At 41.6% G+C, this 18,662-nt stretch overlaps 1 protein-coding gene across 1 annotated transcript in view; it reads right to left on the bottom strand.

The window, feature by feature from the left end:
* LOC103179026 (CUB and sushi domain-containing protein 1) overlaps nucleotides 1-18,662 on the bottom strand; it is a 1,038,598-nt gene that overhangs the window by 93,661 nt on the left and 926,275 nt on the right. The window contains exons 45-48 of the mRNA XM_042332909.1: nucleotides 13,974-14,054; nucleotides 11,094-11,207; nucleotides 8,798-8,986; nucleotides 5,871-6,017 (exon numbers count right to left, since the gene is read on the bottom strand). Of these exons, the coding sequence (XP_042188843.1) occupies nucleotides 5,871-6,017; nucleotides 8,798-8,986; nucleotides 11,094-11,207; nucleotides 13,974-14,054 (531 nt within the window). The remainder of the gene's footprint in view (nucleotides 1-5,870; nucleotides 6,018-8,797; nucleotides 8,987-11,093; nucleotides 11,208-13,973; nucleotides 14,055-18,662) is intronic.

Genomic DNA, 18,662 nt, shown 5'->3' with positions numbered 1-18,662 from the left:
CACCCTCCCCCATCCAAACATTACCTCAAATTTTGGACATTTTTTTTCAGAAATATGAACATTTTGAAAACATTTTCGAAAACATTTTCAAATTTTCACCTACAAAATAATGGTGGTGCTGTAGACCTTGTATTTAATGTGGCCCCTTGTTGCATCTTCGAGACGTCTCAAAGCACTTCACAGAATATACTGTAAAGTGAATTGACTGTATATTTTGTGGGCGAAACACGGCAGCTAATTGCGCACAGCAGCGTCCCACCGAGTGACCAAATTATTATTTATTTATTTTGAAGGGATTACTTCCCCCAGAAAGCGATCTGGCAATCAACTAACAACCAGGTCGCTACTTACTGCTAGGATAATGGAGTAGTTTTTGCCCCACTGAGTCCTGCTGATCAGTCTGTAATACTCCAAGGCATTGCTCATGATGGATCTGCCAGCCTGGCTCATCAGCAGGACTCAGTGGGGCAGCGTGTGGAGTAGGCAAACTTGCCCAACATTTCGCCCTGCCGGGAATCAAACCCAGGTCTCCCGCTTGCAACGCAAGTTCTCTAACCACTGAGCTCAGGACTGTTCTGTGAAGAATAGATTGTGAAGAGTTTTGGGATGTCTTGACGATGTGGGTGGTTATGTCAAGGACAAGGATTATTATTATTATTATGTTTTGCTGCTAAAATGTTTGGCTGATTTCAGAGCCGAGTGCTCCAGAAAAGCCACTCTGCAAAATTCCAGCTACTAAAGGCAGTGCAGTCCCTGTAAAGTTGTGCAAATTACAGTATATTCTGCGAAGCGTTTTGAGATGTCTGGAAGTCATGATAAGGCACCATATCAAATGCAAGGATTATTATTATTTATTATCATAACTGAATTCAACAATTAACTGAATTTTGGATGCTCTGAAAAAATGAAGTAAATACAACAACAAATTACAATTTTATAGTGACTCATGTTCGGGAGGACAGTCAGGGATTTGGATCCAAACAGGGGGTTGGCATCAGGAGGGCAGGGAGGGTAGAAGGGTGGCTGAAGGTGCAGTCAAAGAGGAGGGTCTTGAGATCTGCCTTGAAGGAGGCAAGGGAGGGAGCATGCGAAGGGACTGTGGAATGGAGTTTCAAAGGGTGGGAGTGAGGCTGAACGCCCAACCACTGATGGTGGGGTGGGCTGGGTGGGGGCCCGCTGAGCGGAGGCAGCAGATAGGTTAATATGGCATTATCAGGTCACAGAAGTAGGAAAGAGCAAGGCCGTGCAGGGCTTTGAAGGCGAGGACCAGGATTTTGAACTCAATTGTCTGGGGGTTGGGGAGTCAGTGGAGCCAGGCTAGGGGGAGTGTGATGGGGTCATGGAGCCTGGTGCAGGAGAGGACACCAGCTGCAGAGTTTTGGATGATTTGCAGCTTGCGGAGGGAAGAGATGAGAAGTCTGATAAGCAAGGAGTTGGCATAGTCAAGCCTAGATGCAATAAATGTGTGGATTAGGGTTTCAGCGGCCTGAGGGGAGAGGCGTTGGCGGAGCCGGGTGATAAGGTGGGGGAAGGCAGAGTGGGTCATGGCACGGATGTGGGGTAGGAAAGATAATTGAAGATCAAACAAGACCCCAAGGTTCCAGACTAGCTCGGTGAGGTGGAGAGTGCATTCATGAATGGTGATCCTGCCAGTGCCTGAGGTGTGGAGGTGCTGATGGGAGCCAATCAGGAAGGCCTCAACTGGAGAAAGTTAGCTCTTATCCAGGACAAATAATGCAAATATAGAGCTGGATGAATTTCTATCCACATATGTGAATGAGAGTGTGGGAGGGATGAAAAGTCACCCCCCCCCCCACAGACACACACAGATATAATCAAGCTCAAGTTATGGTGGTGGGATATCTGCTGGAATTGCCAATGATCCAATACGTTTTTGCATCAGCTGATCTGTTGTTGAGAAATTAGCTGGGAACAGTAACAGCCTTCTGCAACAGAAGAGAATCAATAAACGTCTAGTCTCATAGGACCAGGAGCCTGTCTCAACATAGAAAAAAAATGTGTCTCTTCTGTACTTTATTCTTATGTTGAGTTAATATCAATTTGCTTTTTATAAGACAAAGATACAGTTATATTTGCATGTTCCATTGGGTGGCTGTGCAATGCAATAATCAGGGCAATGCATCTGCAGAATGTAAAATAAAAAACAAATCAAAGAGATGCTCACAGCTTTTTTGCATGAGTGATGGCCTGTGGGTGCCGAGTCTGTACAACCGAGCTGAACTCATTACATATTATAATGTTTTCTGTTGTGGAAGTCAAATTAATGTCTTCTGCATGTGCAACCGCCACACGTTTCCAATGCATGTTTCTTTCACACTTTTATGCTGTCCCAAAAGTAGACTTTCAGGTCATTTGGGTTTGATCAGTTGGATGCCTGACTTATGTGGTAATCCATCACCAGGTTTAAGAGTAACCAAACTGGACTGAGAAAACCATGTATGTCGGCCACCTACACACGGAACTTTCAACTCTCTGAAATGGAATGCACATTCTCTCCCTAGAGAGACACAATCTGTTTACCTAATACCAGAGAGTATTATGAGAACCAAGTCTTTGGGGAACCAGAATTGGGTTGCTCTGGAATTTAAACAGCTAAAACTGATTTACTTGCCATTGAAAGCACTGTCTGACAGGCTTTCTGTCGCTTTTCTAGCTAGGACCATTCTACTCATTAGACCTTTGGCTTGCGGAGCTAATAGCAGCCAAGTGGGAGGAAGCTTTACCCTCAATTTGAGACAAAAAGACTGTTTGTTATTATTCCATCAGTAGAAAATCCAAATCGAAACCTATCTTCAATTATCAACCAGTTTGGCAGCCAACAGACTACTTTCCCCACTCTCTCCAAGTTCGGTACGATGGTTTAGTTCGAAACCTGCTTTCAAAACATTTTCAGCCTCTTGGATTATAATAATAATAATCCTTATATTTGATATAATGTCTTTCGCGTCAAGAGGACGATTCAAAGAGCTTCACAGGACATACTACATAAGTGGTGTGACTGTGTATTACGTAGGTCAATGCCGATTCCCACTTAACAGCAGCGTGTGATAATTCTTTTTCTGCTTTTATTATTTTTATTTTTATTGTGCATTTCGTCCACAAATATACTGTCACTTCACTTTACAATATATTCTGTGAAGCGCTTTGAGATGTGTAGAAGATATGAAAAGCGCTATATCAAATGCAAGGATTATTATTATTATGTTCTGCTTTTTGTTGCATTAAATAGTATTTTTCTCTTAAAATATAGTCAATTCACTTTACAGTATGTTCTGTGAAGCTTTTTGAGATGCCTCGAAAGACATGATAAAGTGCTATATCAAATGCAAAGATTATTATTATTATTAAATAGCATTCCAGCACACTGATTACTCAGCCCAGTGTCAATTTGGCCTAAATCCTGCAAATCTCTGTCCCCGGTGGCACAAATGGTAGCGGAGGGAAAGAAAGGAAGAAATATGATTGGAATCCGTGAGAAAGTTCATAAGAAAGAAAAAAATGAGAGATAATTAAAAACAGCAACTGGCCCTGGAGATGACTAAATGACTGTAATATGCGACCATACTCCCAGACCTGAAGATCTATGTGAAGAAATGTGAAAATTAATAAGAGCTGTTTCACATTTAATACCTACTGCTTTTTCATCATCAGTAAATTTCTGGTGCCGTGTTATTAGTATTCGTTAGCTGGGAATATACTTTGTTTCATGTATGGAACTACTCTTTATCTTCATTCCCCCACTCTGTCAAGGTTGTGCAACCACACAGGAGGCTAGGCAGATTGATCAAGCAGCAGAATGGCAAATTACTGCCAAGATTTGCAGTAAAAGCTAGCACTCGTCTTAATAAAAAGGTTGAAATGTCAAATGTTGGTCAGTCTGGTTTAGTTGCTAGCACTCCTGGGTGAGAGAGTGTTGGTTCGAGCCCCAAGCTGGGACTTTGAGCTTCCAGCTTAGGTTGACACTCCTGTAAAGGTGAAGGTGAAGATCCCATGACACTATTTGGGTCATTGCTGTGTACCAATTGACTGTCACATTCACCTACAAATAAACAGCCACTACACTTTACATGAAGCACTTTGAAACTTTATAGGTGCTAAACCAAATGCAAGAATGTTTACTGTATTACTTCGCCTTATTTCTTTCACATGTCCTGGCACACTTCAACAGCGCAGTTATTTTGCTTCAGTAATTTCCTCTGAGATGCTAGTGATGAGCTCACTTATCCAATCGAAAAACACATCACATAATGACTGACTCCCATCTTCGTGTGACCATGTATATCAGTCTTCAGATCTTTAGCCATTCAATAGCTGGAAATAATCCCTGAAAGGCTTTCTTTCTGTGTTTCAGCCACATTTGGAAAGTGGGAGCAGGAACAGGGAGAAATGAGGGAAATAAACTGTTTGATTCTATTTGTTGGAATAGAGTGAGGTTCAAATCACAAATAGGACAGAAAAAAATAGACACAAAGAGAGAAAAGGGAAAAAAAGTCAAAGCGAGGAGCTGGATCAGAGGAATTTATACATTGCCTTTTACTTAACGGAACTGTTGTGAAGTATGGGATGCATTAGAAATAAAGGGAATGTTGTTGTGTAGGCAAACACGGCAGTTTATTGTTTAACTGTATTGGCTTCACTTTGGAGTAATAAAGATATGCCTAATATCTGCATTGCTTTATTCAGTGTCACAAAGCTGGAGCTGAAAACTTAAGCAACCAGCGAGCAGACAGTTATTTCCCTTGAGGAAGTATAAGCATTAAAACTAAAATATTGCACCTGGATGCACTGTTAACTCTGTTCTTTCTGTCTCTTTTTGTGTTTTGATGACCCTCCACCGTTATATAATTTGAAATGGAAATGCTTTTGAACGAGGACCAAGACCTCCATTTCTCAAAGCACTGCCGGTTGTAAAGATATTAATAGAGAGCCCTATCTTCAGACTCAATGGACACAATGGTAAGTGGTGCTGCAATAATGGTAAACAATCTAAGAGAACTGAATACGGATAGCAGATATTCTAGAAATCAGATTGTTTTCCTTTGAAGTTTTAAGTAAGTACAAGAAAGCGTCTAATTGAAGATCTGAGAAGTGGGATGGAGTGGGAAAAAGAATAGAAAATGTGTTGGTTGAGCAAAAGTGGGCATGGGAGAGGAAATGAGTTCAGAGAGGGAGAGTGGCAGTGGGAGTGGAAGGGGTAGGAGGAGAGGGACAAAGTCTCTGATGGGAAGAGGTAAACATGATGGGGAGTGCAAGGTGGAGAGCGAAGGAAAGTTGGGTGGGAAGGGCAATGGGTAGGGAGTGGGAGGGAGAGTGGGATGGGAGGGGGAGTGGATGGACACGGACAAGGAAGCAGAAAAGATCCTGATGGGGAAACTAAGTGCAGGAGCAAGCGCGATGACAAAACAGCCCTTTCGCCCACAAAATATACAGTCAATTCACTTTACAGTATATAATAATAATAATAATAATAATAATAATAATAATCCTTGCATTTGATATAGCGCTTTTCACGTCGGGAGGACATCCCAAAGCGCTTCACAGAATATACTGTAAAGTGTGTTCTGTGAAGAGCTTTGGGATGTCTAGAAGATGTGATAAAGCGCTATATCAAATGCAGAGATCATTATTATTTTCTTGTTCCATCCTTTATTACGATCCTACGTCCCACATTGTCTCGGCAGCTGAAACATTCCAACTGCTCAAAAGCCAGCAGAAGAAATACTTTTGGTATAATCCACAGGATGCAACCTTTTGCTTTCAATTTCATCGTGTTTCACATTAGCAAACTTAACAATTTTCTAAATAAATTTAAAGACTTGCAAGCTGTAGAAGGTATTAGTGCTCCATACCTGTGTATCGGATTTTGAATCCCTTTTTGCTGGTGGCATGATCAGTCGACCAGCGCAGATACAGTTGGTTGCCCGTGCTTGAGAAATTCATTGGTCCTGTGTAGTTTCCACTGAGAGAAACCAACAATGGGCTCTGGCCTGTGGGTCCTTTCGGAAGTAAAAAGAAATGTAAACACAGTGAATTGGCAGGCAAGTAATAAACAAGTTAAAAATAATACTACAAAATAGTAGAAACTCCTCCATGGTCTCGTCCCACCCTACCTCTTCAACCATCGTCAACCTCACCAATGTGGCCACCCCCCTCACTCGGCCGACACTCCACATCGCCCACCCTATCTGCCCCACTGTCTCACATAGGCTTTCACTCTAGCTGTCCGCTCACTGGAACTCCATTCCCTGGGTCCTTCCAATTTCCTCCGTCCCTCTCTTCTTTCAAGGTGCAATACAACACAAAATTACATTTGTATAGTGCCTTTCATGTCGGGTGGACGTCCCATGGAGCTGGGTATGCATCAATATGTATCTCTTTGACTGTGTTTTCGGTTATCTTTGCTCTCCTCACTCAACTAAGGTCCTACCCTCAGCCACAATGCCTATCAATATTTGTCTAGTGCTTTGGGATGTCCTCCTGATTAGGTAGGTTCTATATAAGTTTTTTTTATGTTGTTTTGTTGTATGCTATTATTCTTTTAAAATCTACTTTCGGGTTCTGTACTGCAATTTGTACAAAGGAATCCTGTTATAGAACGGGAGCTATAACTCGATCTCACATCGTGATGTGGATACTGATAATTACAGTACATTCCAAAAAAAATCCCAAAGCGTACAGAAAGCCGACAAGCTCTGTGAGCGTGCTCCAGGTTACAAACCATGCTGTGGTACTTTGTAATAATGTGCCGTCGCTCTTCTCGAATTGCCACGCCTCAAAATGGTATCGTCTGCACCATCATGCGATTAGGGGTAGGTGATACCATTTTGACAAGACTACGTAGACACTGTACAATATACTTCACAGTAAATCTAGTGAAGTGCTTTAAGACGTCCTCCCGACATGAAAGGCTCTGTATCAAACATAATAATAATACCAATCTTTGTATTAGTATTAATATAGATATTAATATTGATATAACGCCTTGCCCCAGCTAGGCTTAAAATAGATTGTGATCAGCATGACAACATGACAACTGATCACATGATGTCACTGCACAGTTTGTAGCATCAAATTATTGTTGTCACATCTTCGAGGAGTCTCAACATACTTCACCAAATATGCTGTAAAGTGAATTGACTGAATATTTTGTGTATAATATGCTGTATAATTGTATGATTGCTCACAATAGTGTCCCACAAACAGTCATGAATTTAGTGACCAAATTATTATTACTATTCTTTTTGACGGGATTATTACTCCCCAGAAAAATGATCCGCCAATCGTCTGAGAACCAGGTTCCTAACGTAAGGGTGATTCTTATGATATAATGTGCCCTGATTATAAGTTATTTCCTGTGTGAAAGTGTAGTGGCATTGCCTGTCATGTGACAGCGATATCACCATGCAGATCATGCCCATCCCAGTTTATTTTAAGTCTAGCTGGGATTTAATGAATCCTTCCAACTGTTGCGCTCCAACAGGATTCTCCTGTACCAATTGCAGTATTATCTACACAAATAGATTTTAAAATAATTGCTGCATGCTTCACTTTTGTTTCAGTTGTTCTGAAGCCTGTAACTCATGAATTTACATCTTCGAGTTACAAATAAAATATATGGCTACATAGTGCTCTTGACTGCTAGGATAATTTTTACTAGTCCCAGGTGGGCATATTCTTACTGCAACCCAAAACAACATAAATCTCTATTATCTCATCTACCTGCTTCAGTGCTGGTTGTACTGCAACAATCTGTCACTTAGCCTTGACTGTGAATCATATTGAAGTACAAAGAGAATATTGAAATATTCTATGAATACATGTACGTGTTGGGTATTTTTGTGTGTGTTGTGTGTGTGGTTGTGTATCTGGTATATTTGTGTGTGGTGTGTTTCATCTGTGTGGGCCCAACAAAATGTAATCATTGTCCTTTCAAATAAAAGTTACATTTTATAATTTGATTAAAGAATTAATGGTAAGTGTGTGTATGCACGCATATATTGACTGAGGATGGGATTGGGTTTGGCTGGGATATATCTGAGGCTAAATTTAGTACTTAGGTTTTAGGAACAAGCCAAAAACATTGAGCCGGTCAAGTCTCTCCGATCTGTTTATTAGATCATGATAGATCTATTAATTCAAATTCCCTGCCTTTGCTTCATAACCCTTTACACCTTTACTTCCCAAGTCTGTGTGTGTGTCTCCCCCTCCCTCTCAATATCTTAATTGATTCTGCCTCTGTTAACATCCTATGCATCAGGATTTGTTTTTAGCTAACTGGTGCCTGCCACATGCAGAAACCTGTCACCATGAACATGAAAGCCAAACTGAGAGTTTCTGTGTACCACCTCCACCTGGAAATTTCCCCTGTGTCTGGAAAGGGAATGCTCACTTCTCTTCCTGGAGGGATGCACCCTGCTTACATAATTCTGGAGAGTATTAGGTACAGGTTGGCAAGAGCCAAGGCCCGGGGATCCCAAAGAGTATGTTGGGAGTACTGCTGGAGTTTGGCCAGCTAAACCCCCCATCACCTTAACCTGGCATTGAGACCAAGTCTCAGGATCTGTGCTGATACATTACAGTAAAATCACAGCTTGGGCTGTGTAGGAAATTTGAATGACGAGCAGTTCCTGAAACCCAATGCAAAAACCTAGCTATCATTGAGCAGACAATTGTTGCACAACCTGGTCCACCAAATTGTTCCAGAGAGGAGTTATTTAAAGTTTAGCTACATTTGTTTCTACTGCTTAAATATACACATATATAATATAAAACTTACCATCAAAAATGTCCAGCTCATCAAACTGTTTTTCACTTTGAAACATTTCCACATAAAAAGAAATATTGTAGCGAGGTTCCACTTTAACTGTCCAGGAGCAGGTTTGGAAGTTGGGATAATTGTCAGGATATCCTGGGCTTAAAACCACTCCAGATGAGACTGTGCGAATTTCGTTGACAGGACACTGTGCTGAAGATCAGGCACCATGAAACACAAGGACAACATGAAAGTCTCAAAAACAAATGAAATATTAAATCAATAACAACAACACAACAATGGCACAACAATGTGCCTTTCACATCAGGAGGACATAACAATGTGCTGGACAGTCAGGGATTTGGACCAGAGCTTCATAACACAAGACTCGGCGTGGAAATTCTACTATTTCTGAGCACATTGCATTCTTTATTTAGGGAAAGTCACTGGAATGCTGTTTGAATTCTCGCACCCCTCTCACCCCTCACTGATTTCAGAAAAATGGTAGCATCAAAGGTTGACTGACAACGCTCAGAGATGCTGTGTTGGATTGCTACTTTTTTCACCAATGTCCTTTCAGCTGCTGCTTTGCAGGATCTCAATGCATGGGAATGAATGCTTAACTTTCCATTGTGTCTGGTAAGCACCAACACCACCCTAGCAACTGTTTGCACTTAGTCTTTCAAGTAAGAAATGTCTCAATGTGAACCATGCAGGACATCAAGCCAAATTGGAAGAAAAGAGAAGGCATGCTCAAAAAGGTAGGTTTTTAGAAGGGTTTTGACGGCAGGGTTAGATGAAGTGAGATGAAAGGGATTTGGGGAGGAATTATAATAAAATAATAATAATCCTTGCATTTGAGACAGACATAAAGGGCTACATAGTGCCTGTATAGTGTGTGAAGGGCATCATATAAATCGAAGTTGTTGTCTTTATTGCCTTTCACATCAGGAGGAAGCATTTAAAAAAATCTAATGTAATGTGTGTACAGTGTATTTTATAGGCAAACAGAGTTCTAGAGAATGGGACAAAATGGTTGGAGCTCAACCTCCAATGCTAGAGCAGGGAACTCGACCAATAGGGAATGACACAACTATTCTAGAATGCAAATTCGCTATTGCACCCTCATCAAACGTTCAAAATCAAAATTCAATAATTTTTGGAACTTCCAACTAGGAGCAAATATAAGCATTGCAGAACATTACAAAAACAAACAAAAGTCTAATCTGTCGATTTACTAGGGAGCCAGTGATAATTACACAAATAGTAAATAACATTAGGCTAAAACATGCAGTCAGGTTACGGTAAATCCATCACAAATATCAATAGGAATTAGTCTGAACTGGGTTTGGCCAGTAATGAGCTTAGAGGCACAATGCCTTCAGGGTAATGGGTCACACCATGTAAATGCCATTAGCCAATGTAAATATTGCGAAGTAATGAGCACAAGATGTTATATAAATGGCATTTGAGGTTAACTAAAAGGGGAATTGGAGGAGTACGAAGGCAAGAGAAACACACATTATCGATACTGACGAGCATACAATCCAAACCTTTTATCTGCTGTCAGTACAATACAACACACATTTATATAGTGCCTTTCATGTTGGAAGGATGTCCCACAGAGCTTTAAAGTGCTGGATGGGCATCCAAGTTGGGGCTGGGAGCTGACGGCAGGCAGGCGGGGGGCCGGTGGTGGGGGGGGGGTGCGGGTGAGAGGAAAGGTGACCGAAAGATAAAAGCGGTAGGTCTTGAGACGTGCCTTGGAAGAGGGGAAGTTGGAAGGGCTCTGGAACAGATGCATTTCCAGGGAGAATGTCAGAATGAGCAACAATGAGAATATAAAAAGTGATATTAGACTGTAATGATTAAGTTCAAGCAAAATAATCTTGATCTCAATCATTTCATAATGTCAAGGATTGTATACCATATTAATCAAAGAGCTGTCTAGATGAGCAAATATCCTTTCTTTCCATGAATACAGAGCACTAAAACTCTTTGACCGCAACATCACTCAGATCTCTCAATAGAAGAAGCATTCAAGTGACATGTGCAATATTCGAGGCATCAATTTCTGAGCTTTAAGAAGCTTGGAGTTTAAGTTTCAAGCAAAATAATATTGGATGTGGCTATCAAAATATCAAAACAGATAAAGTCTCTTTATATTAACCTGCAGGGTAAAATTACAGCACAATTTTATTAGTATCTGCTGGAGTGTGTGTGATTTACATCCCAGGAATTGCAATATTTGAAATTGATTGTTGAAAAATTAACCGTGAAAGTCCAAATTTTAAGATGAATTTAAAACACTTTTATTTACCTTCACATTTTGGAGGAGCTCCTTCAAACTGCAGCTGAGTCATCAGTCTGCAAGTCAACAGGTCATTTCCAACCAGTGTGAAACCAGGGAAACACTGGTACCTGATAATATCACCTACAGGGAGTAAAGGGTAAAAGGGTAATATCCCCTGCGTTCACACAGTTGAAAAACAAAAACAATTTCAGCCATTGTTTTATTAAAATTATATTCAAATACGTATTTCAGGAAATATACAATCAAAAGAGAGATTTGAGTGAAGAAGACCCTTTAGTCTTCTTCACCCAAAGAGTATTTGATCGCATCCTTCCAGAATACCTGCCCATCATCACCTATTATAGCATCGTGCTTTTTCTTAAATTAGTCCACCATTCTAGCTTCAGCCACCCCTCCTTATAACCCACTTTAGTTGTTTTTCAATATGCATGTAAATAAATACATCCTGACATGTATCCTCATATTGCCCTTCACCAATCCAATACTCTCTAGTCCTGATGCCTTGGCATATTTCAAAGTATTGTTCTGTCTTCAAGATATCCCATTTAGAATTGTGAATATAATAATAATCCTTGCATTTGATATAGCACCTTATCACATCTCAAAATACTTCACAGAATATATTGTAAAGTGGATTTTGTGGGCCAAAAGCAGCAGCCAATTATGCACAGCAGTGTTCTATAAACAGTCATGGATTGCGTGATAATATCTTTCCAAGGTCCCCACTGAGATATTTATATTCAAACCTGAAGAAGCCAAGCTTATCTAATCATTCCTTATAGCTGTCCTCTCTAACACTGTGGATGGACCTCATGGGCTTCTGTGGAGCATTAGCAGGCATGTTATCTCACAATGACTAGAACTGCAGATGCAACCAAGAACTTACTATTGAGCATTGAGGTGAAGGCATTACCCAACCAAGCACCAAATCTATTCCTAGTCTTTCTGCATAGACATTGAAAATAAGTATGACTTTACACATTTGTGACTTGTATAAATTGAGACTTGTATTAATATTAAACCTTGCATTTGATAATATCATGTCAAAATTGATCAGGTACTCCACAAAGGTTTCCTGTAAAGTGTCGTAACTGCATTTGTATGCAAAAACAGCAGCTAATTTGTACACAGCAATGCCCTACAAACAGCCGTAAAATGACTGAACTATTTGTTTTTAATCCAGGGGATTGTTTGTCTGAAGAAATTATCTTTTCGCCCCCTCGGTTCCTACCAGAACTAGAGCAATTTGATATGTCTTCCTGCCATGAAAGGCACTAATTAAATATAAATTTGTATTGTATTGTTGCTATATCAAAGGCAAATATTATTTGCTATTATTATGTTGCCAGATGATGTGGCCAACAATTATGTTTACAATAAATAGCCTTTTTCATATCATCAACAACAAGGATAGCATTCGAGTTCTGACGAAGGGTCGTGGACCCGAAACGTCGACTCACTTTCCTTTCTCCAAAGATGCTGCCTGACCTGCTGAGTGTTCCCAGCGACTTCTGTTTTTGCTTTCAGATTTCCAGCATCTGCAGTATTTTGCACTTAGCATTCCCTGCAATTCATTCATGTATATTTCCCCCTTCCCCCATGCACACACCGATTTTAGGCTAACTGACCTCTAACTCCACAGTTTATGCCTCACTCACTTTTCTTGGAACGTGGAAGAAACATTCACAACCATTAACCAGACCCGTTCTCTCTCACACACATGCAGGTTTAAGTATTCTATACTGTACACAAGCTGTTGCTGCCAACCTATAGACATTTGAGTTTATTTCATTTCTTCAACCTCACTGAATAATAATAATCCTTGGATTTGGTGCAGCTGACTTTTTTGCCAGAAGAATGCGAAAGTGCTTCACAGGATTTAGTGCAACATGGAGTGACTGTGTATTTTGTCGGCAAATGCGGCGGCAAATTTATGCACAGCAATGTCCCACAAACAGCCATGAAGTAATGGTAATGAATGTGACATATATTATGAGATTCCCAAGCCAATGTAACTGGTTCCTGATTAATGCACAAAGCAAAACATTGTCCTGTATGATAGTTATCACTTGTTATAAATGTCCCTCTCTTAAACTCACTGCACTGACTGAGTCTGTATTTGGCTTGGGGTGGCCATTGTAGTTGTGAGCTCACAGAACCCGCAATTGCAGGATACAGGTTTATCCGTTGTTAGCAATCACAAAGTGCAGCAAAAACTGCGGACTGATTTTGACTGCAATTTGTATCCATATGATAATGTAGCAAGACATAGAACAGGAGGACTTGAGGACTTCAGTTTAGAATAGCAAAGAGCAAATTCAGGTCGAAAGCCATGAACTATTTCTTTACCTAGGGAGTAATTAACAACTAGAACAGGTTGCTAAGAGGAATGATTGAGGCCAGAACATTGGACTCATTTTTTAAAAAAAGCTTGATGCTGTGATGGGAGGACAAAAGGGTGGGTGTTCTGGAAGGATGAGATCAGATTGACCAAAGGGCCTTCTTCATCCAAACTGAGCTTGTGATTTTATTTGCATTTGAGAAACAGTGAATCAATGAGATTGGAGTCCTGTAGCTCAGTGGTTAGAGCACTCGCTTTGCAAGCGAGAGACCTGAGTTCAAGTCCAGGCAGGGCGAAACCTTGGGCAAGTTTCCTTACTCCACACGCCAAATAATAATCTCTCCAAAAAAACAAAAACAATAATAAATTGGTCATTTTCAATCGACTGTTTGTGGGACATTGCTGTGTGCAATTGGCTGCCGCATTCGCCCACAAATATACAGTCAATTCACTTTACAGTGTGTTCTGTGAAGCGCTTTGGGACGGCCTCCTGACGTGAAAAGCGCTATATCAAATGCAAGGATTATTATTATTATTACTCTTACCTATTTCGTAATCTTCATCCTCAGTCAGTATTTCAGCAAAAGGAATGATGGGTGGAAGCTGACACTTCTTGAGCCAATAGGCTGTGTGTGAGGAAAAAAAAAGGTTTAGTTAACTTATTTGACAATTGTGGCATTCAAGGCACATCACATTAGAAGGGAAGTTACGTCCCAAGGCACTTAACAATACGGGCTCAGCACCAAGACCTGGGGTGGGAGCTGAGGAAAGGGCAAGGAGGGGGAATGGTTAACTGAAAAAAACTGAGAGGTAGGTCTTCAGATGAACCATGTAAATCATATTGATTTTCCAACTTTTTTTGCCACTTTTTTTGTCAAGCACATTTTGAAATTCTCTGTGTTGACCAGTAGGGGTTCAATTCCCCTAGTTATGAATTCTCTACAGAACAGTGCACGATCACTACAGTGAGCACCAGTTTTCTATGATTTTTGATCAATCAGATGGTATTCAGTTGAAAACCTGTCGAGATTAAACATTTTAATATCCAGAGAAGCATGTGATCCCACATGGACTTATAGATGCCATTTATTTCTGTGTATGTGAGTGTGTGTCTGGACTAATAGCCCGAGCAGAGCTATGCATAGTCTGAGGGAAACCAATTTAGACACATCTTTCGATTTTATTGAATTTACCTCTTTAAGTAGATGGAATCTGTATTCAGAAGCTGTCTTGCACAACTGAAAATGGGCCCATATTTCCTTATAGTGTAGATTAGAGCTAATGCACCTATATTTTACACTGGTCCAGGAGGGAGTTGAAAGCATACCATTTGGAGCAGAGATTACTCTGGGAGCAAGGAATTTATAGTTTTAAGGCCTGAAAATTCTACTGGTGTTAGCCTGTCAGACCATTTCATTTTAAAATTTAAGAATGCATAGAATTGTGAATTTTTTTTTAATTGAAGCTTAATTTGGAAGCTGGATCATTTTAAGAATCACGGGAAAATGGCTAACGAATTAAGACTTTATTCAAGAATTTTCCACAACTCTGCCCTTTATACTGAATATAATTTAAATTTTTAACAAAAAGTGGGCTTAAAGCTTAAGGTTAAGTGCAGAAGAGAATGCTTCTGTATCACCAACATAATTCCTTGCAGTCTCATGCCTGCATTTCTTGGAGCTCTACATACGAGGCAGGGCGAGTATTCATTAATATTCTCTTTGCGTGAAATACTTCCTAACTCCCTTTGAATCCCGTGGTTTGAGGGATGTAGTATGTGTGTGTTTCCCCTATAATCTATTTAAAGGATATGTCTATATTCCCTCACATTCTGATACAGTCCAGACCACATTACCTTTGCTTCTAGAGCAAGAATCTTCTACCAACATTTTTTGGTATTCTTTTTGAGTCTGGTGATCCACTTACTAATTCTCTTTGAGCTCAGTTTAAATGAGATACTATTGTAATAGTTTCAAGTCTAGAGGGAAGAAAAATATATAGATGCCATTTGTGTTACTTATGTGCAATACTTCCAAATTAACTTTGAATTTAATTGGGGGAGGATAGGGATGAAGAAGAGAAAGAATGAGAGAGATTATTGATTTATTGAGAAATGTAATGTCTATGTTCCTCAATGATCTAAAAGGGAGAATCCCCTGCCTGCAGTCAGATGCATGTGGGACGTCCTCCTGACGTGAAAGGCGCTTTATAAATGGAATCTTGTTGTTGTTGTTGTTGTATTCCCCAATTGTATTTCATTCCTCACTATAGGCTCTCAGCAATTCCTGAAGCTTTTAAATTCTCTTTTCCCATCTTTCCTGCAAAAGAACTGTGAGGTGATGTTGGATTTCCTCGAATCCAAAGTTAATGGAATCCGCTCAGTTGCCTCTGTCACTGCAACTGCTACTCCCTCCCCAACTCCTCCTTCCACCCCAGCCCCAACCCACCCTCCCTCCACACTTTTGAACCCGTCTCCCCCTCCTCTCTCATCACCACCATAACCCATATGAAACCCACCACCTGATCCCTGGATCCCATCCCTACCCCTCTCCTTACCTCCCAATTCCACCTCCTTGCCCCTCTACTCACTGACATTGTTAACCTCTCCCTGTCCTCTGGTACTGTTGCCACCCCTTTAAAAAACACTGTCATCACTCCTAGCCTTAAGAAACCCTCCCTGGACCCTTCTCTACTCTCTAACTACCATCCCATCTCCAATCTCCCCTTCCTCTCCAAGGTCCTGGAATGAGTTGTTCCTTCTGAGCTTTGCTCCTTCCTCTCCCACCACTCCCTTCTCAAACCCACTCCAATCGGGGTTCTGTGCCGCCCACAGCACAGAAACTGCCCTGGTCAAAGTGACAAATGACATTCTGTCCATCTGCGACCAGGGCTCCCTCTGCCTCCTCGTCCTCCTTGAGACCTCTCCACTGCTTTTGACACCGTCGACCACTCTATTCTCATCCACCATCTCTCCTCTCACCTCATCCTCCACGGCACTGTCCTTGATTGGTTCAGATCATACCTCTCACACTGCCTGCACTTCATCTCCTCAAATGGCTTCTCCTCTAGTCCCTGGACCATCTTGTGCAAAAACCCTCATACACGCCTTCATTACATCGAGGCTCAACTGTGCAAACACTGCTTGTCGACCTCCCCAACTCCTCCCTCCACAGGCTGCAGATCATCCAGATCTCTGCAGCCCGCGTCCCCTCCCGCACTAGGCTCCATGACCCTATCGCCCCATCCTTGCCCAACTCCACTGGCTTCCCATCACACAGCGGATACAGCTCAAGATCCTGGTCCTCACCTTCAAAGCCCTCCATGTTCTTGCTCCCCCCAATCTTTCCAACCTCCTAACCCCCTACCATCCTGTTTGCTCCCTCCGCTCAGCTGACTCTGGCCTGCTTCACGTCCCCAGCCTTGCTTGCCCCACTATTGGTGGGCGGGCCTTCTCCCACTCTGCATCCACCCTCTGGAACTCTATCCCGCAGTCCCTCCAACTCTTCCACTCCCTCGCCACCTTCAAGACCCACCTTCAAGACCCACCCTCAAGATCCCCCCTCAAGACCCTCCTCTTCGACCATGCTTGCGATTCTCCCTGCTTCCCCCCCCTACCCGACCCTCAGCTCGGGTCTTAAACTCTGTCTGTCCAGCGCCTTGGGACATGCTCCCGATATGAAAGGCGCTATATAAATGTAATGTTGTTGTTGTTCCTCCCTTTTAGATTATGACTAAAGACCTTCCTCTTCGACCATCTTATGGTCACCTCCTCCCTCCCTCCGACTCTGCGTCCAACTTCACCACTATTAAGCTCTCCGAGATGGTTCTCAAGTGTGAAGGGAATTATTTAAATGCAAGTTGTTATTATTGTATATGAAAGTTATGTTGCCTCGTGTTCCTTGATCCCATATTTAGTAGAAATAAGCATTGTTGTGCACAGAGACAGTGACCTTAGCTGTCGATCAGCTATCTCCATGACTGGAGGAGAATACAGTCGTTTCTATTTCTCTGGCCAATTTTCTTTCACAAAGGCATTGAGTCATACTAAATGATTCCACACACAGTGGACACCTTTCAGTATCTTGGTCAAGTATATTTTCTTCATGCATGAATCTGGACAATCAGTGCTGGAAAGCTGTTCATCTGGGAAGCATTTTAGCGAGGCTTATTCTGTCCACGCTACCTATTTTCTTGGTGATGGAGGAGGTATTCGAGGCTGACTTGGTAATCTTGGCAGATAGGTCAGCAAGTACTCCAAGGCATTGCTGATTACTGATGAGTGGCTTCCATCTGCTCCTGTTTTACAATCTGATATTCACCATCCCCTCACCCCTCCCACCCAGCCTCCACTCCCCCACCCCCCTTAGGTCCCCATCCCCAGCTCAGATGTAACCCCTAGACTGTAAAGGATCTTAGAGCATCCTCCCTACGTGAAGGGCACTATATAAATCTAAACTTGTATTGAGTTGGTATTGTGGTTATATTTTGTCCCCTTTTTCTAGCCCAGGGAAGGTAATGGTCAATGTCAATGCTCCAGCTGCTTGCTATCCTGGCTTTCCTTGGCTCTTGCCAACCTGCATTTAATAGGAATTAGGTAAGCAGCTGGTTCCCTTCGGGGAGAAAGTTTGCATTCCATTCCAAACATGGACGTTTGTATCTGTAGGTGGTATGTGTGTAACTCTTGTTTTTTTGTTTGGATATTCTTAAACGTGTTGTGCAATGGAGTCAGAAACCTGGCTGACCAAAGAAAAACATCCTGGCTGATATCAACCCATTCACCGCAGGCCGTAATTTAGATTTGTGATCGCTCATTGGTCTGCGAAGGCTCAGTGTTACACCAGTGGCTTTATCCACTGACAGGACCAGCAGGGAAGCTCTAAGAGCTATTTCTTTAATGAGTGAACTAGGGAAATGCCATGCTCATTTAGCTTTGAGGTTCCACACATATAAAGGACAAAACCCAGAATAGGTTGTGAAATTCACAAGAGGATATCAAGACAGCAGCAAATGCAGGTCTGAACAGCAGGTGATTAGTGAGCCTCTACTGTCAGAAAGTGGTAAATGGCAGATCTAGAGCAGTGCCAGCAGAGAGAACCAGTTGAAGTCAATAACACTTTGACTCGCAAACATTGTTTTGGGGATCAAACAGAATTTAAGAAAGCACCTGTAAAATTACATCTGTTGCACCTTAGCAATGCCTTCAGCTGATGCACATATGTTTCCTTTGCAATGTT

Source organism: Callorhinchus milii, unplaced genomic scaffold, assembly GCF_018977255.1.
Source record: "Callorhinchus milii isolate IMCB2004 unplaced genomic scaffold, IMCB_Cmil_1.0 Scaffold3, whole genome shotgun sequence".
In the NCBI taxonomy this organism is placed as follows: Eukaryota; Metazoa; Chordata; class Chondrichthyes; order Chimaeriformes; family Callorhinchidae; genus Callorhinchus; species Callorhinchus milii.
This window is presented reverse-complemented; position numbering and strand designations above follow the sequence as displayed.